Source organism: Hippocampus comes, unplaced genomic scaffold (genome assembly GCF_001891065.2).
Source record: "Hippocampus comes isolate QL1 unplaced genomic scaffold, H_comes_QL1_v1.1 scaffold86, whole genome shotgun sequence".
NCBI lineage: Eukaryota > Metazoa > Chordata > Actinopteri > Syngnathiformes > Syngnathidae > Hippocampus > Hippocampus comes.
Window position 1 is genome coordinate 4927382 of NW_017805882.1, and position 27067 is coordinate 4954448.

General features: G+C 41.9%; 3 protein-coding genes across 5 annotated transcripts; 1 reads left to right on the plus strand and 2 right to left on the minus strand.

Annotated features, from left to right (window-relative positions):
• Nucleotides 1-343: 343 nt before the first annotated feature.
• Nucleotides 344-3961, plus strand: cunh17orf67 (chromosome unknown C17orf67 homolog). 3 transcript variants are annotated; one of them, XM_019889425.1, is made up of 4 exons: nucleotides 344-466; nucleotides 1360-1460; nucleotides 3001-3121; nucleotides 3742-3961. In XM_019889425.1, exons 1-3 carry the CDS (start codon nucleotides 412-414, stop codon nucleotides 3115-3117), a joined length of 273 nt encoding a protein of 90 aa, XP_019744984.1. In that variant the 5' UTR covers nucleotides 344-411; the 3' UTR covers nucleotides 3118-3121; nucleotides 3742-3961. The 3 variants fall into 3 exon arrangements, with proteins under 3 accessions (XP_019744984.1, XP_019744982.1, XP_019744983.1); XM_019889423.1 differs by having other exon boundaries at nucleotides 345-466; nucleotides 3001-3141; XM_019889424.1 differs by having other exon boundaries at nucleotides 345-466; nucleotides 3001-3131.
• A 728-nt stretch (nucleotides 3962-4689) lies between these two features.
• On the minus strand, nucleotides 4690-8113 carry cbx8b (chromobox homolog 8b). Its single transcript, XM_019889509.1, has 5 exons — nucleotides 7557-8113; nucleotides 7405-7448; nucleotides 7116-7181; nucleotides 6949-7015; nucleotides 4690-6057 (listed from the first exon to the last, which is right to left on the minus strand). The coding sequence occupies exons 1-5, from the start codon at nucleotides 7623-7625 to the stop codon at nucleotides 5263-5265; spliced, it is 1041 nt and encodes a 346-aa protein (XP_019745068.1). The 5' UTR covers nucleotides 7626-8113; the 3' UTR covers nucleotides 4690-5262.
• A 3413-nt stretch (nucleotides 8114-11526) lies between these two features.
• On the minus strand, nucleotides 11527-17989 carry LOC109527525 (E3 SUMO-protein ligase CBX4-like). Its single transcript, XM_019889515.1, has 5 exons — nucleotides 17615-17989; nucleotides 17438-17481; nucleotides 17036-17101; nucleotides 15296-15362; nucleotides 11527-14050 (listed from the first exon to the last, which is right to left on the minus strand). The coding sequence occupies exons 1-5, from the start codon at nucleotides 17681-17683 to the stop codon at nucleotides 12614-12616; spliced, it is 1683 nt and encodes a 560-aa protein (XP_019745074.1). The 5' UTR covers nucleotides 17684-17989; the 3' UTR covers nucleotides 11527-12613.
• Nucleotides 17990-27067: the final 9078 nt, after the last annotated feature.

Here is a 27067-nt window from a genome sequence, read left to right on the forward strand (position 1 = left end):
AAGTATTGTAAATGGTAAACATTACACCCATACAGTCGTTTACAAGAGAAAGGGCGAACGCTCGTGTTCGCAGCTTGGTTGAATTGATATCTACACTGCCATCTAGTGGATTAAGAACCACAGTCAACAAACACCATATATTTCATCTGTTGTTTACGACTGAGCCGTTGTCTTCTTTTTTTTTCGCAATACAGTATTTGAATCCTCGAGTGTTGTATTATTCATATTTATATCGAAAATGTTTTGTTAATAGTGTGACTGAATTATGTTGTATGTCAGTAATACGAGCGCCGATTATATGTTCTGTGGGTGGCACAGGAGAGTAGGAGGAGATTTTACCCCTACTCTCCTTTTGGATTTCAGTCGAGACCCCAGAGCAAATAAAGTTTGGGCTGGAAAACAGTGTTGAAGATGAAGAAACTGGTGGTGTTTCTACTTTGCCTGGTCATTTTGACCATCCACACAGGTAGGAACCGCCAGAGAATTCCACTCGAAGACTGAAATTGTATAACGTTGTGTGTGAAATTACGTGGGTGAAACATAGTTATTAATATGCGTTTATCCTAAAAACGGTAATAATCATCCATTGCATGGGATTGTCAAAACATTTAAAACTTGCGTTATTGTGGATTATTATGTAGCTCCTTCTTAAATTCACACTTTGTTATATTGCTGTCTTTAAAACTCTACTTTATTGGAACTGCACTACAATACATGCCAAATTAATTCATATTTGTAGCACAAAGTGCAATATGAATACAACTATGAAAGACCGGTCTGTTTTCCCTCATTTTGCCGAAAAGCACGTATCTGTCTTCACAGGTAGGAAGCGTTTTGCCACGTTGCTACGAGAGCAGCAGCCACAGATCTGACTCTGTTTTGACACACAGAGAGCTGCGTTCATTTTCACAGCAACTGAGAGAAAACGAGTCGGCCCAGCCGGATGGTGCTGCACGGGCCTGACTCCCTGGGGAGTGAAGAGAATGAATGGGCACTTTGTTATCTTTCGGCAAATAGCCGCTTCCCAAAAGGAGCCTGGTTAGAGAGAGCGAGAGTTGTGGGGCGCGCAGGAGGAGGGGGGTGGGGGGTGTTGTAGGGGTGTGTGTGTGTGTCAGTGATGTGTTATGTTAGCTACAAACAGAAGCTCCCTTGGGACAGAAGCTGGGGAGGCTTGTAAACACCGTAAAACAGTCAGTAGTAGTCCCATTTTTCTTTATTGAAAAAATAGTAGCCCACATTTGGTTTTGCAAGAGGTTTTAAATATTGCGTGCGTGTGTGTGTGTGTGTGGGGGGGGGGGGGGGTTACTATTGTCAAACCAGTGCGTAAAGATTTTATTTTATTGTGCTTCTTCTCCTTAGATGCCAACCCCATAATCAAGGAAAGCTTTGCTAAGCAGCTTCTGCGAAGCAAGAGACAAGAGAGGCCAAGGACACCAGGCCACCCCGATGAGCCCATGAGAGTGAGCGTGATTAAGAGCACATACACGAGCTGATGTTCTTGAGTTTAATGACTTTCGCTTCCAATATGCTCTCCAAACCTTTACTGTTTGTCCAGAAGCACCGTTTGCATCTCTCGAATCGTATCGACGAGGCGTATATGCAAATACATTTTCTGGAAAGTCTATGTATTTAGGAGTAATAAACACTTATGCATTTTTTCATTCGCTAAGGTCCAAAACTATTTGGACAGTGACAGTCATTTTTCTTTGACACGTCAGCACAATTAATTTGAAATCATACATTATCATCGAGGTCACGGTGGTCGACTGGTTAGCACGTCCGCTTTACAGTGCGGGGATTTTCTCCGGATACTCCGGTTTCCTCTCACATTCCAAAAACATGCATGGCAGGTTAATGGAACACTCTGTCTAAATTGTCCCGAGGTGTGATGCGCGAATAGTTTGTCTCTGTGTGCCCTGCGATTGACTGGCAACCAATTCAGGCTCCCCCACCCACAGCCCGAAGTAGCTGGGATAGGCTGCAGCAGATTTAATATAAAAAAATAAAAATAAAAAAAAAAGTTTTTTTTTTTTGGTTTTGTCCTTAATCTCTGAATTCCGCAATTTTCAGGTCGTCAAAAATATTTTAACTAAATGACTTAACTGTCAGCACAAATTGTAATACTGTACTTGAACCGAAATCCTTTGCAGCTAATGGGTTATTGAAACGTGCGCTCGTGTACACGCACGCATACGCACACGAATCCGAGTATTCTTGTGCCGGGATTAAACGGCCATCATTCATTTAATTTTTTTTGTCTGCAGTGAAGAGTAGCCGAGCTCTCCATTTGGCTAAACTGAGACATTTATCATGTTTTGGCATTCAAAGAATCTCGAGCTTTTCTTCAAAGAGAACTGCAGTGGGCGTGCTTCGTGACTGTAAATCATTGAGGAAAATTTTTATCAAAGCCATACAAATGAGGGCTAGTATGTGACTTTGTCGAAATATTTTTTCAACTCCTGAAAATGAAGGAATCTTACCCGATCTAATCTGTTCTATATTAACATTACCTTGTGTGTTTAAACTGATTCAAGCCGAACCAGCAATAACATTTGTACGGAAGAGGATTAGGGCCAATGAAGAAAAAAAAATCTCGAAATTCTGACTTTAAAGTAAGAATCTTGCCAACCTTGTTTTTTTTTCTTCATTAGCCCTAATGACTTTAAAGTCAGAATTCTGAGATTAAAGTGAGAATTTTGCCAACCTTGTTTTTTGTTTTTTCTTCATTGGACCTAATCCTTTTCCGTACTTGGGGAGCAAATTCAATCGTTTTTTTTTTTTTGTATTTACTCATTTTTACTTTTGATCAGAATGTTTTCTCACCGCCAAATGAAAGGCGACATGTTCACCTTTTTGTTTCACTGTGATCTTCCCCCATATTTTCTTCTTTTTTGTTGCCGTCACTATCATTGCTGCTATTAAACGCCACATACGTGCTACTCATCCATTTTGTGATAATCAATTTGCTTCACTTGTCTTTGCCATATTTGTCTCGATCAGGAGCACATGCTTCACATGCAGGCTCTGGACCAGAGAGCGCAGGAGACCAACATGGAGCATTGGCTCAACCCTCACTGCTACCCACGCTGTGACAGGAACTATGGATACCCTGTCTGATGATGTGCACGAAGGTCGCCAAGAGTCTGCACCCCGAAGTCATACAACCCATATACACAAACGAAAAAGAAACAACAAAAACATGCAATGAAGGAGTCTATACATTTTAATTCAACTAACAGGATTACAATGTGACAAGAAAAAAATGTTGAAGAGGGCTCCCTCTTGGGTTTTTCCAATGAATAAAGTTTCCCTAATGGTAGTTTATAATGAAATACAAAATGTCAGTTCTCTTTTTTGATGAGTCATCGCTTCTTAAAATGTTTGTGAAGGGAAGCGAAACTTCAAAAACATTTAGATGTATTTTTGAGTCATGTGAAATTTTGTTCATCGAGTTAAAATAACCCACAGAGGGAAACACATCTGCCACAAGGCCCGTGGCCATGCATGCACTCACGGGGAATGAGGGGTTCTGAGAAATAATTCCTTATTTTTTCATGCTGCATTCCCGAAAGGTAAATACACATCTGCCTAAAGCAAAATGATTTTGATTATTTGAGAATGCTGTCATGATAAATCATGAATGAGGGGATGCCTCACCAATGGGGGTGCGTGTGGGGGGATTACTTCACTTTTGTCTAAATTGAATAAATTGCTCATGTTTTAACTGTTTTGTCTCCGCAGAAAAGAACAGCCTCAACACGATTAAAGCGATGGGAAATGGAAAGACTTCCTCAAACGGATCCGTCAATGAAGCGAATGGATAATACATATATTATTTTGACTGTCTCATAATGCATGTTCGTTTCTTAGAATACACGTATTTACACTTCGTATCCTTTATCGTAACAATGGAAAATATTTACTTTGAGAATGAGTGAATAAAAAAATACATTCAAAACAATCCCGAGTGAACAATTGATTCCAACATTAATTTAAAAAAATGCCGCAGTTACGCAGTGGCAATTTTGGTTTGAACTATTTTGTTTTTGTTTTTTTACTTCGTTTGGAATAGCCTTGATGAGCACCAGAGAAATATGACGTGCAGGTCAGATCGGAGTGGTGTCTCGCCAGATGCCCGATTGTTGATATCGAAAAATGTTGGAAGTGTAATTAATGCACAACAGTTGAGAGGTGAAAACGGTTCAAAGGCGGGCGTGCCCGTATAAACGTGCCCGAGCCGCGAAAATGCGCTCACGTGCACTTGCTGAAATGAAGTCTGCCAGGAGCTTCCCGTGCTCACCGAACATGCGGGAGGATGTAAGGAATAAATTTCTGTTCGCTCAACTCAAACGTCTGCTCATTTGCTTAGGTTGACATGTGTCGGTAATTTTGCCGGAAAAGAAAAATTATCCAGTTTGACGAGTTTACATGTAGATACTAAAACAACAGCGCCTCAAGTTTTAACAAAATTAGGCCCGACTGGAATTGGTTTTATGGTTCAGCGTGTGTGGCATTCTGTTATAGTTGATCGCTTAATAGTTGTATCTATATTCACAGAACGACTTCATTCTCTTTTTTGATAATTGTATTTTTACATTTAAGAAAGCGGCCACGACGTATTTACATTGTGCGATGACGTCACCCGTGGTTGAGCGCTTGCGTTTTTGCAATTTAGGACACATGAGACAGTTGAAACAAGTTAGAACGTTTATTTAAAGTTTGACACCAAGTGTTACCTTCCCACTTTAAAGCTCGCTGCTCTTTGTTACTATTCAAATATGCTGTTAATGTAAAAAAAAAAAAAAAAACATTTATGCCTGTACACAACCCGAGGATGATCTTCCATTTCGAAATGTTGGAACAATTGAAACAAAGTTGGACTTTGACAGAAATACAAACGGATTAATACTTTAACACAAAGTGCTTAAGAACAGTTTCAAAAGAACTCCAATAAATTTAAGTCTTTTGTCAAATAATTTCAAATTACTGTACAGCAAAATATTTCAACTCAATGAATGGATGCATCAACAGAAAACATTTCCCACTGTATCTCCCAGCATAAGATGCTGTTATATTTTGATAGTCAAATGTACACATTTTACAAAAGCAACGTGCATGTAACCAGTGCATAATTGGAAGAGGACTTCATTTCACTGTTTGATAGACTTTATGTATATGCACGTTTGTCTCTGATTTCTTAACACAATTTTCTCTTTTCATGGCCCCTTGTTCTGCATAATATTGAGGTCTGGTGTGTCCACATCATCTCTTGTCTTTAAAGAAACCTTTTGAAGTGCTGCTCTCCTTGATAGTGACAGTCAGGAAGTTGGCGGTGACATCTGTCACCAGTACCTTTTCCACGCTGCACAGAGACGGTCGCCATGTCACCTCGTCCAAGTTGACGTCGAGTCGGGTTGGGGATGGCTTGTCCAAAAAGTAAGGCTTTTCTGTGGGGACAAGCTGGCTGGGGCCACGCTGGTGCTTGGAGGGGCCTGAGCTGTTTTTAGTCCTGTGTGTGTCCCTTTGTGAGTGCAGGTCGCTCTCTGCGTAAAGTTGCTTGTGGGATCCCCGGCCTGTCATTGGCCGGTTTTGTGAATGATGATGATGGTGGTGGCGGTGGTGCCGATGGTGTTTATGGCTGTGACCGTGGTACTCTGGGCTTCTGTGATGGGAAACTTTGAGTAGTTTCATATCTTCACCACTCTGCAGCTTCATCAGTTTTTGAGGGCTGTGGTTTGACAGTTCATCTGCTCTCCTCTCGTCGGGCTCGTAGGCTGCTGGGATGCTGTCTTGGAAACGGAGCTTTGGCTTCGGCCCTCTCTTTTTGGGTAAATGCACCAGCTCTTCGGAGTTCGCTTGTTGCTCGTGGGCCAAATCTGGTGGACTGACAAATACGCTTTCTCCCCGGTTAACAGTGCTGGGTGGGAAAATTGTGGGAACAACCGCTCTCAGGCCTTCTCTGGCCCTGTGGGTGACAACGGGCTCTCGTGTGGCGTAGCTAAAGCGCATCCCCCGCATTGTCTCGTTCCTAAATTCATAAGACTTGGTGGCCTGGGCCTATTAGAAAATGAGAAAATGAGTTTAGCCACTGTTTCACACATTTGGTGACAATTTCAAAACTTTCCATTTCGTGACACTGTAAATTTACACTTTGGACGGAGTTTCATTACTGTGGAGTAACCCTTAGAAAAACGTCGGTTAAAACACTTCATTTGCTGCTCAGGGAACCAGGCTTCAACAGTGTAATTAACGTGTGACACTGCTATAAAACGGACAATTACAGGACCAAGTTCCTTCCTGGACCTTGTATTCACCTCTGAACTTCCAGTGACCCTGTTTAACAACACTCTTGTCTTGACACAGGCTGCTGTTTAGATCGAGATAAACTTGAGTCTGGTTATATATTTTTTTAGTTTACTTGTTGTGGTCGTGAAAGTTTATTTCTGACACTAAAGTATTTGCTTGTGAGGCCTAACAAAAACAGATTTTTTTTTTGGGGGGGGGGGTTGTTGCCAATATAGCGTTGTTATTACAGAGCTCGAACAGAAATTATTAGTTGTGAGTTGCTTCAGTGGCCAGCACAATAAATGTGAGATATCAGGTATGCCATGGGGAACAATTCAATTTCACCTAATGGGTTTGAAAATGATCAATCGTTTCATACAAATAATGAATGTTTGTTCCTCTATCTATGCCAGCGTCATAGAGAGAATAACTGTGATCTGTGAAGTCATCATTATTTAAGAACGTATACTGTTTTGTGACATTTTTGTGTGGTGCTGTGCAACAAGATTTTTCTCTTGTAAAATGTGCGGCCCGGCTTAATAAAGGTTGAAAAACAATGCCTTCCAAGATCAAACGCTCATTTGAATACGCATAATTGCAATTATGATAATTTGGATTAGCAAGCGATTAATGCAAAACGAAAAAAATGTTGATTAACTTTACCTTGAGAAGAAGCTTCTTGGGTTTGGGTCCTCTCTTTTTGGGTCCGAAGAGTTCCCTTTCACGCTCCCTGTTCGGAACACGGCAAAGCCAGACGCCTCTTTCAAGTGTCAGCCGATCAAAGTGCGCATGACGACATGTTAGGATCGACCACGTAACGTGGAACGTACCTCTGCTCGAAAGCCGCAAACAGACGGGAGTCCAGAATATTTTCCTCCGGTTCCCATGTGCTGTATCTGTTAGGGGGGATTGAATACCATAAAATCGACGGTTCGTTTGGATTGAGGAAGCGAGAGCTCGGGCGTACACAGCGTGGCGGGTTTGGTCGTCGCGTTCACCCCACGAGCTCCGATCCCCCATCAAGCTTTAATCATGCTAGCCGCGGCGAGCTAACGACAGCTACCACGGCATTGACACAACATGCGGCGCAAAAACAGAATAGCAGAAAGCGAGACTTACTTAGGAGACCAGCCCTTCCATTTCACAAGGTACTCGAGCCGACCCTGCATGCCGTCAGAAACACAACAGGCGTGACTTAGCTTGCAGGACGACATTAGTGTTACAAAAGCAGCATTTTGATTCACATTTTGGTGAAACCAAGGGCCACGTACCTTCCTGATTCTGCGTTTGATGATAGACTCGGCGGCGAACACCCTCTCCCCGACGGCAGACAGCTCCATGTTGACTCCAGTGCGACCTACCGTTAGCTAAGCTTGCTAGTGTTAGCGAAGCAGACGTTTTTTTTCTCCCAGTCCCTCTGCCACTCTGAATTCCCAACAGACCATAATACTACCGAGCACAGAATGGACGTCAGCGCATTTTTTACATCGTTGCTAAGGAACCGCAGTCGGTGGACCCAATTCGACGACGCCCATTGGCCCAGCCGTTGCTACGTGATCGGGTTGCTAAGTGAGGGGTGGAGCTTAGTGCGGCCGGGAGATCCCTTCTTGCTCCGACATCGGCTTATTACTTCAAATTGCTGTGGAGAGAGAAGACAAAGATGTGGAACATTTTTCATTACAATGATTTCAAAACAGTCGCTTCTACGTTTGCCACGGGTGTTGTTGATTTGAAGTAATTAGCTCCAAGAAAATAAAGACATTTTCAGCACGCAGCATCGAGAGAACGCGTAAATCTGCACCATAGGACGACATGAAAGGCTTTCTATTCCATTCTATTCTATTCTATTGGAGACGTCTATGTTCGTTCATCCAATCCAGCACGTTCATTGTAAAATGTCGTTTGTTTTTTGTAAATTAGAGCAATTGCATCCTGTTCACAATTGTTACACTTGTCTGTATTCTTTGGCTGTTTGCAGGAAAATAGAAGAATCAGGAATTCAATCAAGAATATATATGTGTCAACAAAAACAGATGAATAAACCTGACTGAATTAAAATGTGTGTCATCAAAATGTGTCTTCCTTGAGTGGTAAATTTCGAAATTGTGTATTTAATAAACGGTTACGTGTTTGTTTTTACTGCAGAATAATGACACGAATTTGAGCTCGGTTACTTTAAATCATGCTCACAAATGACAAGCAGATTTTGTTGTTTTATTATTCAACCGCTAACCGACCCCTTCCCACCCGACCCCCCCGAGAAAAAAAGCAAATGAACAGCGACTTTATTTATCTTTGCTTCACGTCTGATGTGTCAAATCATTACAGAAAGTGAGCGCCAAATACAAAACATTACATTTTATGAATGCGGCAAGAATCGCCCGGTCGTTATATTCCAGCCTTGAACAACGCATACATTGAAGCCGTTCTCATTGTGCCCCGACCGAAAATTTATGCTCGACTAAAGATGGTAATAATTGTAACAACTGTATAATAATAATAATAATAATAATAATAATAATAATAATAATAATAATAATAATAATAATAATTTTATTCTTATAGAGTTGTAAAATACAAATCATTTAAATCATCCCGCAACCAAGCGGAATAGGTTAGAAGAATGAATGCCATTCATTGATATATTTTGAAGTTGTTGGCGTTGTTGTGGTCGTTTTAAATAATACAAGAGATAAACACGTGAGATATATATAGTCCAAATTTATGAAACATATTTCCAAACAATCGATGACCCTCCTTAGCCGTAAATTGCCTACGTAAAAATGACTTCATACTGAACACATTTGAATTTGGGTATTCCATTAATTTCGATTAGAGTGCTAATTGCACGTGAAAATCACGTTTTTTTAAACACGTGTTTTCGTATTGTGTCGTGTTGGGCTCATTTATTTGAATACATAAATAAATAAAATGCACTGCGTAAAATAATTTGTGCAATTGTATACATTAAAATCTCCACGATAGCTTCAAATATTCACGAGAGAAACAGTTTCTGCAAATTATATTTCTTGTGGCGCTTTGCATTTGATATCATTAGACATAATTAAGACGTTTTAGTGAGGATGTAACACGTCGTGATTTTAGTTTCCTCTGAATTATTTCATAATCCCGGTGTATCTTCTTGTCGTTAAGCATTGCTGTTACTTCTTTTTTCAAGCCATTTTGCGCGAGGAGAATAGCTGGCGCATCTTGGGCTGGATATGATTGGTGTCAATCAGAGTTGCTGCAGTTTCAGAGAACACGTGCGTGCACGATGTGGAAATATATTACTAACGTACACGAACTAGCTGCAATAGCCTACATCCAGAAAGGCAATGAGATAAACCTGGATTTTATTTTCTTGAACCCAATGGACACAAAATAGGCGCATAAAATTTATTCCATGTTTGCAATCTTTAACTGTAAATGAAACATAAAAGCGACATGCACATGGACAACCGCACACATTTCAGTATATTTACACAAACCATGCATCGATGCCAAATACATTGACAAGTCATTATCTCGATGACCATGCTGTCTGCTAGATCGTCATCATCTCGTCTGTGCACATGCTGCTACAGGCCATAGTCGGATATATAAGCACCACTCCCTAAAAATTCACCGCAGTCACATTTGTCTTCACACCAGACCCGTCAAGGATAAATAAACAGTGGCGTCAAGCGCACCCTTTTTCCTGTTCACCTGCTTCTAAGAGGGACTTTAAATCTATCTCAAAGTAAATGTCTTTTGCAGACATAATCTTTCCATTTTGCAGACCATTAAATATGATCATTAGACAGTAACATGCGTCTACATCGTGTCTTCATAAAAATATCACACAAAAACATGGAATGGAATGAGAAAAACTCAAATCCCCAGCATGATTTTTATATTATTATGCATGCGTAACAGAGCATTAGAATATTAATCGAATACTGATTTAAAAGGGCGATCGTTCAAAAGACGCATGCGAGCAGTCGTGCTGCACGTAATGTGCATGACTTGCAAGCCACACAAGATGAGACAACGTGACGCCCAACCGCAAAACAACGCGTCGGGGTTTCGCACCACACGCATGCAAACGAGCAGCTGGGACCGCCTTTGATTAACCCTAACACACACACACGGCCCGATTGTTACACCCAATACACATGACATTCTGATACTGCCGCAGTTGCCGTGACGCGCGGCGTTGTTTTTTTTTTTTATCCGACACCGTGGATGAGTCAGAGCTCGAGAGCGAAAAGGAGGACAGCCATTTTCTCCCCCTTTGTGGCTGCGCACATCCGCGCGTGAAAAACATACTTGGTTCGAGTTGCGGATTTAAGCATAGGAAATGGTCCATTTTACACACGGCGTTTGACAGAAGACGTCAGTCGCAAGTACCGCACGACAACAATGGTGGGCAACGAGATGTTTATTGGGAGGTTAACGTATAAGAGGGCGTCGTTTTGCTCTCCACATCCTCAGTTTTAAAGCGCCCTTCAGTTCTCGAGCGGAACAGCAACGGAATGAAATGAAGGCAATAGGAAACTGCTGCCACCACCTTAAGCGAAAACACACCGTGGCACTCCTCTTGGCGGCGGTTTCGTCCGATCGCACCACCTGCCTTGGTCCTTGATGTTTGGCACGAAACGACGGTGCAATTCCTGGATTCGTTTTCATATAACAAATGAGCACAATAACACACTAAGTGTGTCTAGTAAACCAAATATTACAAACACAACAAGAGTTCAGGCATCATTATGATACATCGTATTATGCTAATTTAACAAGCGTATATAGAATACAGTTGTAAATTGAGGGGTTCGTTGTTTTTAGTGGATAGTTCTACTTTACGAACGGCAAAAGGAGAGATGGAATCCTTTAAATGCAGTTTTATTAAAAGGGGAAAAAAGACGTCTGCACCGCAGCACGTTCGAGAACACAACTGTCGTAACTAAAATCACTTCCTGCTTCTCTTACTTCAACAGCCAATCAGAACCTATCAACATAAAAACATGTCTAAGCAATTAATAAACAACAGAATATAATTTATGTATTCTTAACGTGAAATAATATGATACGCAAACATAAAATGACAATAATTAATACAACATAAGCTTACACAGTCATGGGATGCCATCCACATGAACACGAAATGTCAAAGACGAGTGCTCATCATGAGTTTCGGCCCGGCCTGGTCGCACTCACTCTTCACGGCAGTGTAAACGTCATAACGTCAATCCGGAGACCAAGTTGAACTTGCAAATAATTTTATTATTGCAAAACTGTAAAGGAAGCATTCACTTAGTCTGCCCACAAAACATGAAAGTGCATCACTGCACACTTTACAAATCACATGTGCTGGAATGGTTATTCTTGTGAAAACATGCCCTATAAAGTGAGAGGCATAGAGCACAGGATTTAAGACACAAGAGGACCTTCTCTGTAAATGCTGGTATCATCCTTTGTTATTACACTGTGTGTTCTCAAAGTTATTCGATCAGGGTTTGATATGTGCTTACGAAACACATGCTAAAGCCGCTGCGCAGATGTGTGGGCCACACAGAGAGTGGAGAGTCAAATGATAGCCTACCCAGCTGGTGGTACGAATCGGATAGACTACACAGTTCGACTAGCACATATTTGTGATTGCGATATCATTCACATGAAGAATTCCCACTGCAGTGCTGCAAAACATAAATTAAATAAATGCTTGCACTGACTTAACCAGTGTCCGAGGCACACTATCAGACAACAGAAGCAGGGACAAATAAAAACATAAGCAACATTAATAAAGTTTCATTTAACACTTTCAGCTTCTCAAAAATACAGTTGACATTTATTGACAAAGGTGCTTTCCTTATTAATTTTAAACAAGTATCCACACAGCTTGTATCTGTCTCTGTACACACTTTTTGCTCTCCCTCTCTCTCACACACACACACACACACACACACACACACACACACACACACACACACACACACACACACACACACTGTTTTTACCATGTTTCAATATAATTTTCTTCCATACAAACATTTCTATAAATCCTATATTCTTTACAAGAGTTTGAATGTAGACTGTAGCACAAAAAAAACATTAATAAGAATGTAAGTGCATTTTCAGTTAGTTCTAAGTCTTTTAAATTTCTGAACTAATTTTGAAATTACATGTGACAAAGTCACAACATATGACATGTCATGCAGGAAATAAGCAAATTGAGCAAAGAATTCAAATGCTTTTTCCTTCTGAGCTATACAAAATTATATAGGAACCGGTTCTGTTTGCACATTCTAGCCTCTGAAAATACAAATACGTCTCCTGTACTTTTATACAGTTACACTGTAACGTACTCCTTGAAGGTAACTGTGAGGCAGTTTGTCGTAATGTCCGTGATGACTATATTCCCGAGGAACGGCTGGAAAGATGGAAACGCTGTCTCCACTTTTCCCGTTTCCTGGTGACCAACAGTCGGCGAATCAACTGTGTCCACAATCGCAATGTTTTCAGTTTCAGCCTGGGGCTGACTTTCAGTTTGCTCTTTCACTTGCGAGTCTGTCTGTGTTCCATCCTGTGTGTGTCGTTCTGGCTGGCTCCCAGCGGAAGCAGCGACTTGAGGCCTGGACTTAACAACGCTCAAGTCAATAGGCTCCTCTTGATCATGATCAGCATAGTCACAGTGCTGCAATGAAAAGGGACCCCGGAGGTCATTTTGGTCCGTGCTAATGCTTTGGGTGGGCGAGGAGAGTGTGTGGTGGGAGATGAACAACCTCTTGTTACTTCCATGCTCCTCATTGTCAGTGTCAGTATGGTGTCGCTTTAATCCTTGAAATTCATCTTGAGTTGTGTTTTTATCAGTGAACACGGGAACTCCGGTGTCCAGAGGCGAAGAGACCAGATTAGACTTGGGTGTCAATTGTAAAGGCTGATGGGCTGGAAGCAGACACTGACCCCTGACCTCAAAATGTTGATCCTGTTCTGTCACAGCAAGTTTGGTGTGGGCGGGCTGTTCGCTTTCTTTGGTTGAATCTCCCGTGAATCCCGAGTCGGCTTTGGGTTTCTTTGCAAATCCATTAACGAGACCGAGATGTTTGACCAGCTTCATCTTCTCGAGGTGCCTTTCTGCGTTGTCTGCTCCTTGTGAAAACGCCTCCGCCGACTGGGATTCAGCATTTGTAACCTTTGCGTCCTCCATTCCATTTTCCATGTATTTGCTCATGACAATAACAATCCGTCCGTTCTTGTTTTTGTTTTTCACAATTTTGAGTTTACTGCCACTGACGCCGTTGTGCTGTACTGAGGCAGGGTCTTTAGGCTTTGCCTCCTCTTGTTCTTTGTGGCCATTGAGGTCGGCTGGGAGCTTTTTCAGCTCCATGGTGATGTCCTTTACTTTGGTCAGGACGCCTGAAGTCTTGTCCCGGAACCATTTTTGCTGCAGCACAGGGGGGAGATTGTATCCCTTGATGGGCAGCTCTCTCGCGTTGACCTCTCTTGGCTTCGCAAACACAGACTCATGCATCTGGAGGCCCGGCTGGTAGTGGTGGTGCTTCTTGGTGTTGAGCTGATAGTAGAACTTGGTGCCGTTGGCATGCTGCTCAGTCTCACATTCTCGGCTCATGGGCTGGAACTGATGATGTTTCTTGCCGTTCAGCTGGTACTGCTGGCTCTGGGGACGCAGCATTGGAACGGAATTGGTGTCGTGACAGCTGTCTCCTTGCAGGGAAGACTCATGACGGCCGGCGAGTATACTGGATCTCCGAGCAAAAGAAGGGACCTGTCCAAGTACACAGTCGTTAAAGAACAGCGCTTGCGTTGATGGGGCACTTATTGAAAACACTCATAACAAACATAACATCGGTTAAAACGTAATCTTGGTGGACAATAGCATCTTTCAAAAGCATGCAGACCAAGTACACCGCCACCATGGCTGAAAAATTGGCATTCGGTTCAGCAACGCATTTCTATTCACAATTTGCTTTAGGTGTGGTGTGGTTAATGAGTTGTGGTGAGAGAATGACCTTAATAGACTGTAAGGTAACCTCTGCACCACAGAGTAATACCTTTCCGTCATAGGCGGCGTCTGTGTTCACTCAGCAAACCCCCCCCCCGCCATTCACGAGCACCACTAGTGACATTTGTTTCAAGTGTTTCCTGTGGCAGTGACCTCAGCTCAGAGGAATGCCTCCGGCATGCTTTGTGACCTGTCATTGACTTAGCACGTGTTGGCACTGACACCTTCCTAAGAGGAATAGAAGCAGTCCTCTGAGTGGTACCCCTGACCTTTGGGGCGGGTAAAGGATGCGCAAAATGTGCCGTTCACATTCTTGGAACAACATCTACTGAAGTAAGGTCACAATTAGAGATACTGTAGTATCTCATTTTGTTCTTATCACAAAGAGTGAGGTGACTGATTATAGTTACATTGCCAGATTTACTGAGCAAAAAAAAAACAAAAAGTAATAGACAACCAATTTGGGACAAGTAAGAACGCATTATATATTGGTGTATGTTCCAGATAATTTGCAGAGTTAAATGGAGTCAATCATTTGAATTTTTGAGGATTGCAGTCTGCTTGCACGAAGGCCAACATACAGTATGTGGTGATAATTGACACCTACTTTGCAATTATGCGTTATTGCACTAATAGGGCTCGACTTCAGCAGGTATTTTTTTTTCTCTAAATTGAACTTTTTTTTATTATTTGGCCTGAGTGGAGCTCTGCATTCTGAGTGACGTTTTAGTATCTTTTGGAAATCATCAGGATGAGGTCTGTGACAAGGGAATGATCATTTCTCTTTGACCACGAAGAAGCTAAGTGAACTCAAACAATGTGGGAGTCCTATTTTGCAAATCGAACCGAACAGATTTTTTTCTCCATTTTGAAGAATTGTCAGGAAGGGACTCACTATACTGAGCTATGCTGTCTCGTGTTAGACACCCCACACATTATGGAATATAGAATTCTAGTATTTCATTGTTGGTAGGAATTCTTCATTGACATGCAGGACTATTTTCTTACCTGAACCAGAAGGTGCTTGGGCTTTGGTCCTCTCTTGCGATAACCCATCAGCTGCTCTTGACGTTCCCTGTGAGAGAAACAGCAGGTCGTGATGGAAGCCACCTTGCACTGAGTAAAGTTACCGTCACATGGCAACGCAATGTACAATAAATGATCCAGACGTGAGCCCGACCGGAGCTACTGATCGGCCAAAGTTTAACACTGCAATCTAATGAGCCTCGTCCTCCCCAAAGAACATGCCATCGGTTTAGTGAATGTATCCAAGCACGAAAGGCTGTCGGCCCTTGTTGACTTTCTCCCCCCACTCTCCATACTCTTCTCTCCACAGAAGTAACTCAATACAGCAGACAGAAGTGATGTCAGTCCCCTCCCCCCCGTCCTCCTCCCTCACATCTAATTACAGTGACGACTCAGTGTATTTTCATAGCCTGGCATTCGGACAATTTGGCTCCCTGGAGAGACATGCAATTAGTTTCAATAAAATCTCTGCTTGTGTGTGAGAGAGAGAGTGAGAGAGAGAGTGAGAGTGAGAGAGAGAGAGAGAGAGAGAGAGAGAGAGAGAGAGAGATAATTGCTAAAACAGATGGAGAGTGATGTTCATGTTAACGTGTGACCTAGGCCTGAAAGGTTGCAGTGTATGAGAGAACAACGCAGGCTTAGAGAAAGGCCAGTGACAGGTTAACACAATATGCATCTAAAATATTCACTTCCACCTTTATGAGCCCAGTCAGTCACTTAGCAGACGTTAACCACAGAAGACCCTCCACTAATATGGAGCACAAAGAAGTTGGTCATATTTTGACATTTAGAGATCACGTGACTTATGACTGTAATTTAGTTCAGTGATCAACAAAAAGTTCATTTCTATCTGCATTTTCAATAAGTCAGGAACAGATGAAAACAAGATGTGAAGACTAAAGTTTCCTTCTTCCTCCCAAACTAGTGTTTCATTACTTCACACGGATATTGGACTTTCACTGATGGAAGTGACAAAGCATATGAACACTTTCAGCGTCTTGTCAGCACGACTTGTTCAGCGCTAACAACTACGGTGGAACAAACACCAAAATAAGGTACTGCAACCTTAAAAAACAGCCACATTACTTTGAAAACATGCTGGGAATGAAACCCTGTTGTATTCAATCATAATATGTGATGTGATGGTAAATGTTTTACGGGGGTGCAATTTTGTTTCGAACAATAACGTGGAAAGAAACTTACCACAGTAGCAAAAAACAAACAAACAAAAAAAAAAACCCTTTATGCTCAGGAAAAAGTAATAAAGTAGTTCTGTGGATGTTGTGGCAGGTGCATGGGATGACTGGATGGTGGGAAACAGGCAGCACTCAAGCATGATAACCTGATGCTGACATGCAAAGAAAGATCATGTGACAAAAGGACTGTTGATGCTCCACTTTGCTCGGACCTTAACCCCGATTTGACCCTCTAACGACACCGTTTTTAATCCTAATCCAGTCTCTACAGTGGTGTTGAATAGTTGACAGTTGAGCGTCAACACTGGATTTTCCTGGATGTTTGCCGAGGCTGCAAAGTTTATGCTACAAACATCTAAATCTTTTTGTTTAAAAACACGTAGATGATTGAAAGATGTCAAGTTTTGTGTTGAAAACAGGAAAAGTAGGGAACAGTGAGTTTAAACATGTTTCGTCACGTTAATGCACACTGAATAAGGGCTTTGGCACCTGTATGGCTGGTTTGTTGGGAAAAAAAAAAGCGTACCTGTCTTCAAAAGCATCAAGTAGCCTTGGGTCCAGAATGTTTTCTTCCGGTTCCCATGTATTGTACCTGTTTAGAGATGAGTTCATTAGTGGACAAACACAAGACACAACTTTAAAAAAATGTTGACATGTTGAAACATACAGGCCCGTTGGATGCATCTAAATTAATCACCACTAACTTTGAAGGGCCTACAATGAAGGAATGTCCAAATGAAGGAGTGTGCATGTCTTTATTTAGGGAAATGTGTATTGCATGCACTGTAAACTCGCACCCACCATTTTGGGGCCAACGTGCAAAGTTCCCCAAGTGAATACAAGCAACCACCCACGATCCCATAGAGCCATTTATGTGTTGAATGTGATAGTTGCAGTAATCCTTTCTGACGTTTATTGGGTCACTTACTTTGGGGACCATCCACGCCACTTGACCAGATACTCAACCCTTCCCTGCGAATGCACAGATAAGCAGCATTAAGCAACGGCAAAAACACGCTCTTCGGGTCATATTAAAACATCGCGCGTTGTCAGAACATGTAAACAGTCGGAGCTAAGAGGAACGCTTCATTTCCATGTGACAAACCTTCCGGCTACGCTTCTTCTCGATGCTCTCCACTGCAAAGACGTGCTCTCCCGCGGCGGGAAGCTCCATTTTCACATTCAAGTGCAGCGTTTCGTGATTTTTTTTTTCCGTTTTCCTTTCTTTCGACTTGCGACACCTTATATCCTTCGAATGAAAAAGCACAAGAACACTCCTTCGCTTCCCTCGCTTTCCCCTCGGACACTCAGCGGCAGTGTAAGGCTTCAAGCTGCTGCCAGAAAGCACGAGATGCAAATAGCCGTTTCTGTGACGTTGAAAGATGGGCGGGCACAAGGGGGCGGTGTATCTTGGATGCTGATTTCATGGACGGTTGGAATAACGAGGGAGCGCTAGAAAGACGAGCCAATATTTAACAATGACATTTTCACAACAGTACAATCGAAACAAATTGGAATGCTGCTGTTTTTTTTTCAGATGTTCAGTCATTGTTTAATTTCTAATTCCCTGTCAAAGTGAAATAAATGTTTCTAAATTTGCCATACCACAGGGAGGATTATTTTTAACAACCCTGAAATTTTTGAAGGATTCAAAAAATCGCCACGTGTACAAGATGAGGCTTAAAAATAATGAAATATCAAGCCCATTTCTCCACTCGGCGACATTATGGGCATGATCATTGAATGCAGCCAGTTTCCAAGGAGTGCACCACCCCCATCCCCCACCACTGTCACCTGTAAATCAAATACCACTCAACTCAACTCAACTCAACCCAACTGTATTTATAGAGCACTTTAAAACAGCCATCGCTGTATACAAAGTGCTGTACATGGAGCAACTATCATACAACAATAAAACAATAAATCAATAGCAAAGACAGTAGAAAGCACCAAACAGTAAAACTAAGATCAAGTGTGAGTCATGTTGAGTCAAACGACTATTACCTGGTTGTGGCAGCGCCAGGTGAGTTGTTTTGGTAAGCCATTTGAGTTTTAGTGGTAGGTTGATGAAGGAAGCCTGAATTTTCCGACCTCTGGTCAGGAAAGTGGACTGGTACGTCACTCAAGCTGTGAGGTCCAAGTCAGGAAGTCAAGAAGTGGGACAAACAAAAAATCTCCCCCAATTTAAGCTAACGTGACGTCACTCAACAATGGCGACTCCCTTAGGGACACAGGCCGTCAATGGAAAAACTATCGAGCTAACTATCAAACTAACTATTCATCAATCTTTATTGGCTAGTGAAAAAATCTTATTTGACATAACTTAATGTGACACATGATATGTACTGACTGCATGAAGATTTGCCGCTATCTCCCTGCATTAAATTATTTGGTGAAATGCATGAAATGCTAATTAGACATTTGTTTATGATATTAATAAAGCTGTTGTTGACGAAAACGACACTGCAGGCCAACGCTGAGCCTTGGTGCCCATTTTGGCGCTCAACTCATGTCGGGGTCCAAATGCATCACTTGGCCCCGTATTAGGCATGTCCAAAAATAAGTGAAAAAGAATGCGCACTTTCTCCAAGGAGTTAAGGAGACGTACACCTCCTCTGCATACTGTGAACAACTGTTCATCTTTTCGGAACAACATTTTAGTTTTGAAAATGTCAAGTGGCAAAAATGAGTGTTTGGCTGTGAGAAGTTTCGAAGTGTGTTCAGTCTTCTGAAAGATTAAACGATTGGACGGAAATGGTCGGAATGTATTTTTGGAAGCATGCAACAGACCATCCAGCAGCTGTTTGCCCGTGATCGTCATTTATCAGAGGACTGCCTGGTGAACCTTGGCCAGTACCAAAGTGAATTGGTCGAGAGATCAAACCTTTAAAACAGGCACAATTCCCAATCAAACCCACTGGAGAGGCCAGGAGCTGTATATAAATTAAACCGCTAGTTAAATGATGACATAATATTGGCATGAATGCATGAACGTTCGCTTTGTTGTCAAGAAAGGAAAAAAACATTGTTGTTACACACATTATCATGTGCATGGATGAATACTACATCAATGCTGCATAAAGATTGCCACTGAACTCTCGATCGAGAACGTTTTTTTCCCCAGAAACGAATACATTTGTTTGTTTATTGAAGATATAAACATAATATAATTGCAGTGAAATGTAATTACAACCTTTAATTGACCGCTCAGCAGCAGTCGGGTGAGTGTCAAAAATACGAGCTGTGGTGAGACATTGAACGCATCAAAATATCTTCCCTGGTCCCTGAGTGTGGAGATGCTGCAGCAGGGTGCCATGAATAGATTAAGTGCCATGCATGGCCTCAGAGTGTTGTACGTCTATAATACAACACACATATTCAGCTTTTTTGTGTCCAGTCTATCTCCTTGCACGAATATTGATCGATCATGCAAAACAAATGAGGACGGCGATCACGCATTTAAATTTGACATAAATGCACAGCACTGGTAATCATGGCTCATAATGCTTTATCTGTGGCGAGGGAATCGCGTGTATTAATTTTAACTCCGAGGAAGATAAAACAGCTTGGGGGGCTGGAGGGGGCGGGGGTGATACAGTTATTTTGCCTTGAATCGTTGAAGTTCAATGTGGGGGCAGGTCGCTGTTGTGTGCGCATGGCAATGAAGAGTCAAGGTCACGCGGGGATGACATTTCTCTTGGCACCGTGTCGCGCCAATTTTCTGGTGGATTTTTGTCGTGTTGCGTGAGATGTAGGTCAGGATCCAGCTGGCTATTTCTGATCACGGAGGAGGGACACACCACCAGAGTTATTTCATGAAATTGTCCTTAAATATTGCTAGTTAATGTTATTATTACCGTCGCAAGGGACAATAAACAACAACAAGAGTTTGTATTGCTTCATACAGCGGCACTCAATAAAATTCAGCAGCGGAGGGGTTAAAGTGGAGGCTACCTGCAGGCTGCGAAACTCGGCCTATTGTCGTGAGGCACGTACCACTCGCGACTGTCTTTCCTTCTGTGGAAATGGGCGAAGTTCGATGTTAGACCACCACGCCTAGTGGCCGACCGTTGCACTTGAACTATCTAACCACGATAACGTCTATTTTCAGTGGCCGGGCATGGCGTGGATATTTTGCCTCCGACATTCACCGGTGCGCGCGCCCAAGATTGCCCGCGCGCACGACAATGTAACACTCTGTTTCCTTTGCATTGACGGGACACGTGCCGATATTATAATTACAAAAAGGATGAAGTCAATTAGAAGTGTGTGCGTGTGCGTGTGTGTGTGTGTGTGTGTGTGTGTGCGTGTGTGTGTGTGTGTGTGTGTGTGTGTGTGTGTGTGTGTGTGTGTGTGCGTGTGCGCGCGCGCGCGTAATAGGTAAGGTGCTATTGCGCTTTTGTCGACGAAGCATTCTCTGTCAACTGTCACCTCCCTCTCACGACGCTTTTACAAAGAAAGCGTCACCTTGGGAGGCTGCGTCATGTTCGGGAGTAATTAATTTTGATCATGTATTGCTGATATTCACCGAAGCAACGCTCACCCATGTCAACACTACCACCACCACCAACAACAAAAAGTCAACTTCAATTCTGTGTAATCGGAAGTTTAGCTAGACAGTACTGTACGGAATTGTATCAGAGGTTACTTACCATAAAATGAAACTTGACTAGATGCCAAGAAAAGGTTTGACATTTTTCAACACCTTTATTTCTTCCTTATCTGATCAGATCAGGTAGTGCCAATGTAGCCGTAACAGTGACATTTGTTTCCTTGATGACGAGATTGTGCATTCAGCTATGTATACAAGAACCTAGTATTTTATCGACTGTCAAATAATAACTGTGTATCAAAAATGAGAAGATCTGTGTTCTAAAAATGAAAATCTGTCCAAGCCCAAATCGAGCTTTTTGCACTTTTTGGTAGGGTGTACAAATCATGAGACAATATTTTGCACTCCAACCACACAGCAAATAAGTGTACATTTACAGAATGCGTTTGCACATTTCAACAATAATCTTCCACAATAGCTGCATGATTATACATTAGGCAGTAGATTAAGCATAGGCCATCATTTTGCCATACACAAATTGCTTATGATGTTTATACCTATATGCTAAACTTGTTGTTCTTCAGTGTTGAGTAATCATTAATCACGAATGAAGTGTCAGTGGTGTTATTTTTAAAGCTATTAATTCATACAAAGTATTGAAATACTGTTCAGGAATTAATTTATATCCTATGTAAGATGCTGATGTGAACTATTACCAATTAGTATTTGGCTGTTTGAACTGCTTGAAACATTTGCTTGTGTGATTTAGTTGCTATTATACCATTGCAAACCTGCGCCAATATATTAAACACGGTTAAATTAGTCCCTGCTAACAATGTGTGTTGTTGGTGACTCTAGATTTCCATCACTGCAGCTTCATCTTCAAGAAAAGAATGTTTTGTTTACGGCTTTACTCTTTATAAAGCAATAAAGCGTGTAATTGCTTTGCAGTGCCTCCCCATTTTATTATCATTCTAGGAGGAAATGAAGGGAAAACGTGATGCTTATCAATGGAAGCAGTGATGAGGAGAGCATCTGCTTTATGTCCACGGAATAATGTGTGAAACTTCAAACAAGTCACAGGTTGTAAATCAGATTTTTTTGTGGCACATCTATATTGACAGGGCAGAGAGGACGAGGAGCAGGTGTGCTGATCTATTTCAGATGACATTTCCAACAAGAAAGAAATTGGTCCTGGCCCGCGTCACAGCCCAGCCACGTCGATTAATTGACAGTAGTCGAAAAACATAGGATGGGGAGGGACAAGGTCATTTGGAGCAGTTTGCATGTGGCAGTAAACAAGAGATGAACCAATTGGAGAATATGAGTTAAGAGCTGGGCAGTATGGTAGTTAAGTGGTTAGCATTTCAGACTGACACGACAGAGTTTCTGGGTTTGTGTCAGGGCTGCCTTGACCTACTCATCCAGTGACGTTCAGTGAGGCACGACTTCACTTAAATTAGATTAAAAAAAAAACATGAAGCCAATATATAACATTAGCCTGTATTTTAAATATTACTGTCATTAAAACATTTCTCAAATATGGTCAAAGTTGAATTTGGGAATATTTGTTTTCAAAGCTCAAAGTTATGTTTCCAAGGATTCTAGTTGAATAATGTGATAGCAAGAAAAAAAACAACAAAAGAATATTTAATATAAAGTGTCTGATGGTGTAGTAGTGGTTCACTCGCCTGACTTGCTTGCTGGCAGCATGGGATCGGTTCCAACTCAGGGATGAAATAATGTCAAATGCAAACAACGTAATTTGGGCAGCGTAGAAAACGTCTCGCTAATTTGAGGAACCGCAACACTTTGACTCGGTGTGCACAAGCGTGCCAGAACAATGACTGGCAAAAGAAATGGCAAACATTGTACAGGCTACCAATTAAAAAACTAAGGCATAGCACCAGCGGTCAGACGGACGGCTCCTCTGGTCTGCGGGTCGCTTCGCCATCCAGTGTGCCCACTTAACAGCGAGGCGAGACGCCCCACAAATCTGTGGCAGGCCTTCCAGCGAGTGCCACATTTCTCGCTCACTCAAAGTGAGTCCACGGTTAGGCCGGCCAGCCCCAGCCGACCTTCGCCCACCGGCTCCGGTAGCAGCCACCGTGGTTGGGGCCGTGGGCAAGGGGTTGCCTGATCTGCCACCTGCCGCCACCGTTTCCTGCGCTGCTCCCCACCCCACAGCAACCCAAGCCATGACTGCGAGACACCCTGGCCAGGATGCTTGTCTCAAAAATTAAACTATGCAAGTCTTAGTACATACGCCCCATAACCTAAACTATCTTGTAACCTTCCAAGCTTTTGTATGATTGGAAGGACTCACCCTGGTGGTTCTCCCCATTTGCCATAGCGATAGCTGCGCCCATGATCCTGTCAGCATGACTGGGTAAGCAAACGTGCCCCCTGGGATAAGTCATGTGATGTCAGGAGTCTATCGTACGTGTGATTGGGGTACCGTAATGATATGATTGACTGATTAATAACCAAATGGCAGAATAATGTGGAATTTACTGCCTTCCAATAGCTTGAGCCCTAAGAGTGGACTTTGTGAACTGGTGCAGAGACAAAGGGACTGACAGAAAGTTCAACAAGTGGCAGAATAAAATGAAATTATTACGATTTCCTATTGGCGCACACGATCATTACGGCCACACTGCTGCACAGATTGGTCAATTCACGCTAGGAATGTTAAGTGATTGACAGAAAAATCAAGAATTTGGGCTTTTAAAAAAAAATTAAATGGTGATACACCCCTGACCCGTGTAGGCCCCTAAGCTGCAGCCTAGGCAAGCCCATTGGTAAAGGTGGGCCGGTTTGTGTGAACATTCTCACGGGGTACTTCCACTTCCTTTGAAAAGGGTGCACTTATTGTGCAGCAACATAAGAAGGGTCCTGAATCGGTGACGAGTGCAATGTGCTAGACGGACAATATAAGAGAATCTCAAAGTCTTGTTGGCTTTATAGTAGGCAATCATCAGGGTTGAAGTCACGAAGTGCACATAAATGTATAAATATCACATGGGTTCGCACATACCGAAACAAAATGAGATTATTCACACATACACAAACTCAAATTTGGAATGCGAAACTGTGAGGGATAATCTTTCATGTGTTTTACAATACGATAACTTTCCGTTGTCTTCGAGAGAAAATGAAAGGGTGTGAGAAAGAAAGGAAAGGACTGGTGAGCTACAGGAATGAGAGATAAAATGATAAACAGATTCCAAATATTTTTCAAGCTATTTTCTCTCAGGCTATTTGGAGCAAATATACTTAGACTGAACAGCTTGAGTATTTGTGCCAGAGGAATGGATAAAAAAAAAAATAAAAAAACACTACAAAGCCCAAAGCCAAGGTGTGGCGGAGGTTCCTGTTACAGGAAAAACAAAACCAAACAAACAAAAAAAAAAACAGTGCCATTTTTGAGCAATTACACTGTAATATATAAAAGTGAGGCTTTACACGGTTAACAGTTTTGGAAAGAAAATTTTCTCTCTCTTTGGATTTAAAATTGCATGAAAAACCACATGGCTTACTTAACAAAACGCTTTTGCTTTTGGCAAAATGAAACAAAAACTCAACCTATCGTTGCACCGTAAAAGCCTCCGTCATAAAACTGGAAGCTTCTTGATGTAAAATGTAACCCAGTAATACAATCACTTTTATCAACCAGTATATTACTGTGAAATGCAATTCCTCATGAGAACAAAACAAAACAAAACAAAACAAAACAAAACCATTTACAGCACTTTCTTGGGAAGGAGTACAAAGAGAGAGCGGAAAATGTTTTCTTGGCCAGCATTGTTTTCATCACCGTGAAAGAAATACTTTTCCAGCCAGCCACTACTGGATAACTACAACATGTCTACCACCATCTGCTTGTTGGGTGAGTCACATTTTTTTCTACCTAACAATGGTGTGTGGAAATTAAATTCAGTACCTTCTGCAGTGGAAACTATGTGGGATTTCCAAATATTCATGTTAAAAGCTAGCAAGAATTTGGAAGTGTACAACAGCGCTTTTCATTTGGATATATTCTTTGGTAATTTATAATGTTGACACAATGCGAATATGGCTGTTTTATTTCGTTAAATCCTATCTCATATAAATGCAACCCCAAGGGTAAATTGCTCCTTACCAGGCAGTCACACTCGTCGATGAATTCAGCTATTGGTGAATTAGCCAACCCCCAAAGTTGAGCGTGTGTATACTGTACACCCACTGTCAGTGTCTGTCAGCGCCCAACCTGATATGATAAAGTCAGCATGTACGGCTGCGTTCCATTTGTGGATGATGTTATTTCATGATCAGAACGCGAGGCACAGCTTTACTTTCATTTGTCCAAACCTTGTGAACCCCATTTTAAGCCTGTGACATCCGCTGCTAAAACTAGTAAAAATTCAGCCAGCTGCTATCAAAATTCAGATACTGTAAAAACAATCATTTTTGTCGCGGGCCACGTTGTAGTTATGGTTTGCCTTGCAGGGCTGTTATGAATTTTGGGAAACCCTTCATTCATTCATTCATTCATTCATTTTCTGATCCGTGTTCCATTTGTGGATGATGTTATTTCATGATCAGCACGCGAGGCACAGCTCTACTTTCACTTGTCCAAACCTTGTGAACCCCATTTTAAGTCTGTGACATCCGCTGCTAAAACTAGTAAAAATTCAGCCAGCTGCCATCAAAATTCAGATACTGTACAAACACTCATTTTTGTCGCGGGCCAAGTTGTAGTTACGGTTTGCCTTGCAGGGCTGTTATGAATTTTTGGAAACCCTTCATTCATTCATTCATTTATTCATTTTCTGATCCGCTTATCCTCACAAGGGTCACTGGGGGTGCTGGAGAACTATCCCAGCCATCTTCGGGCAGGAGGCGGGGGACACTCTGAACCGGTTGCTAGTCAACGCAGGCCTGGGGAGAACATGCAAACTCCACACAGGGAGGCCGGAGGTGGAATTGAATTGCACTGTAAGGTCGACACGCTAACCACTGGTCCACCGGGCCGCCTAAAAAAACAAATCACACAAGGTAGCCCGGAATCTAACCTAGCATCTTCTGATCCGTACTGAGACACATTATGGATTGCGCCTTTGGGAAACCATATAAATGTTTCATCACCTCCACATATTACATACACAGCGCACAACAAATTGATGAGCTAGTTTTAAAATAAAAAATCAAGAATAATGACTGTTATTGTGGATTACATATGACAATTTGAAATTTTGGTTAAGACTTTAGCAAGCATCATGGAACTTGACATGCTTGATTTGCTTTCGCGGGCCACATAAAATGATGTGGCGGGCCAGATCTGGCCCCCAGCCCTAGATTTTGACACCCGTGCTGTACAGGAACAATCCTAATAGCCTCATGTTTTAGTTGTTGCACCGTAGTTTGGATTTGACCAGAACACATAATATGAACATGATTCAAAGGAGAAACATTTTTATGAATATGTTTGAAAAAAATCCGCGATGCACTGAAGCCGCGATAAACGAACCGCGATATAGCGAGGGATCACTGTATTTTGTTTAAGTATACAAGAGTTTCAGTTGTTGTTTTTATTGAAACTATGATATGATCCTCATTGGCACCATATGCCCAAAGTCACTGTCTACCTTGACCAATGTTGTTGACGTTATAAAAAGAACCTTTGGAAAAGGTTTTATGTTTTGTCTTTACCTTCACTGATGACATGATGGTGCATACGTGATGGTGCAAACATGATGGTGCCCATCATCATCATCATAACAATGTGATTAAAAAAAAATCAGCAATAATACAAATATAAAAATAAATAGACATCATGAATCACGATTATTATATTGCATTCATTATTATTTCACGATTGTTATATTTCATATATTGGATGAGATCTGAAACATTTTTATGAATATGTTTGAAAAAAATCCGCGATGCACTGAAGCCGCGATAAACAAACTGCGAGATAGCGAGGGATCACTGTATTTTGTTTGTTTTGTCTTTACCTTCACTGAT

What these genes read in the sequence shown, in the direction of transcription:
- cunh17orf67 (XM_019889425.1), top strand. Translation starts at nt 412, where the DNA reads ATGAAGAAACTGGTGGTGTTTCTACTTTGCCTGGTCATTTTGACCATC. An exon ending in CATTTTGACCATCCACACAG is followed by an intron (nt 467 to 1,359) that starts GTAGGAACCGCC and finishes TCTTCTCCTTAG; the next exon opens with ATGCCAACCCCATAATCAAG. An exon ending in ACCCCGATGAGCCCATGAGA is followed by an intron (nt 1,461 to 3,000) that starts GTGAGCGTGATT and finishes TGTCTCGATCAG; the next exon opens with GAGCACATGCTTCACATGCA.
- cbx8b (XM_019889509.1), bottom strand. Translation starts at nt 7,625, where the DNA reads ATGGAGCTGTCTGCCGTCGGGGAGAGGGTGTTCGCCGCCGAGTCTATC. An exon ending in TCAAACGCAGAATCAGGAAG is followed by an intron (nt 7,449 to 7,556) that starts GTACGTGGCCCT and finishes GACGGCATGCAG; the next exon opens with GGTCGGCTCGAGTACCTTGT. An exon ending in TTTGCGGCTTTCGAGCAGAG is followed by an intron (nt 7,016 to 7,115) that starts GTACGTTCCACG and finishes TGTTCCGAACAG; the next exon opens with GGAGCGTGAAAGGGAACTCT.
- LOC109527525 (XM_019889515.1), bottom strand. Translation starts at nt 17,683, where the DNA reads ATGGAGCTTCCCGCCGCGGGAGAGCACGTCTTTGCAGTGGAGAGCATC. An exon ending in AGAAGAAGCGTAGCCGGAAG is followed by an intron (nt 17,482 to 17,614) that starts GTTTGTCACATG and finishes GTGCATTCGCAG; the next exon opens with GGAAGGGTTGAGTATCTGGT. An exon ending in CCAAGCACCTTCTGGTTCAG is followed by an intron (nt 14,051 to 15,295) that starts GTAAGAAAATAG and finishes GTACTTGGACAG; the next exon opens with GTCCCTTCTTTTGCTCGGAG.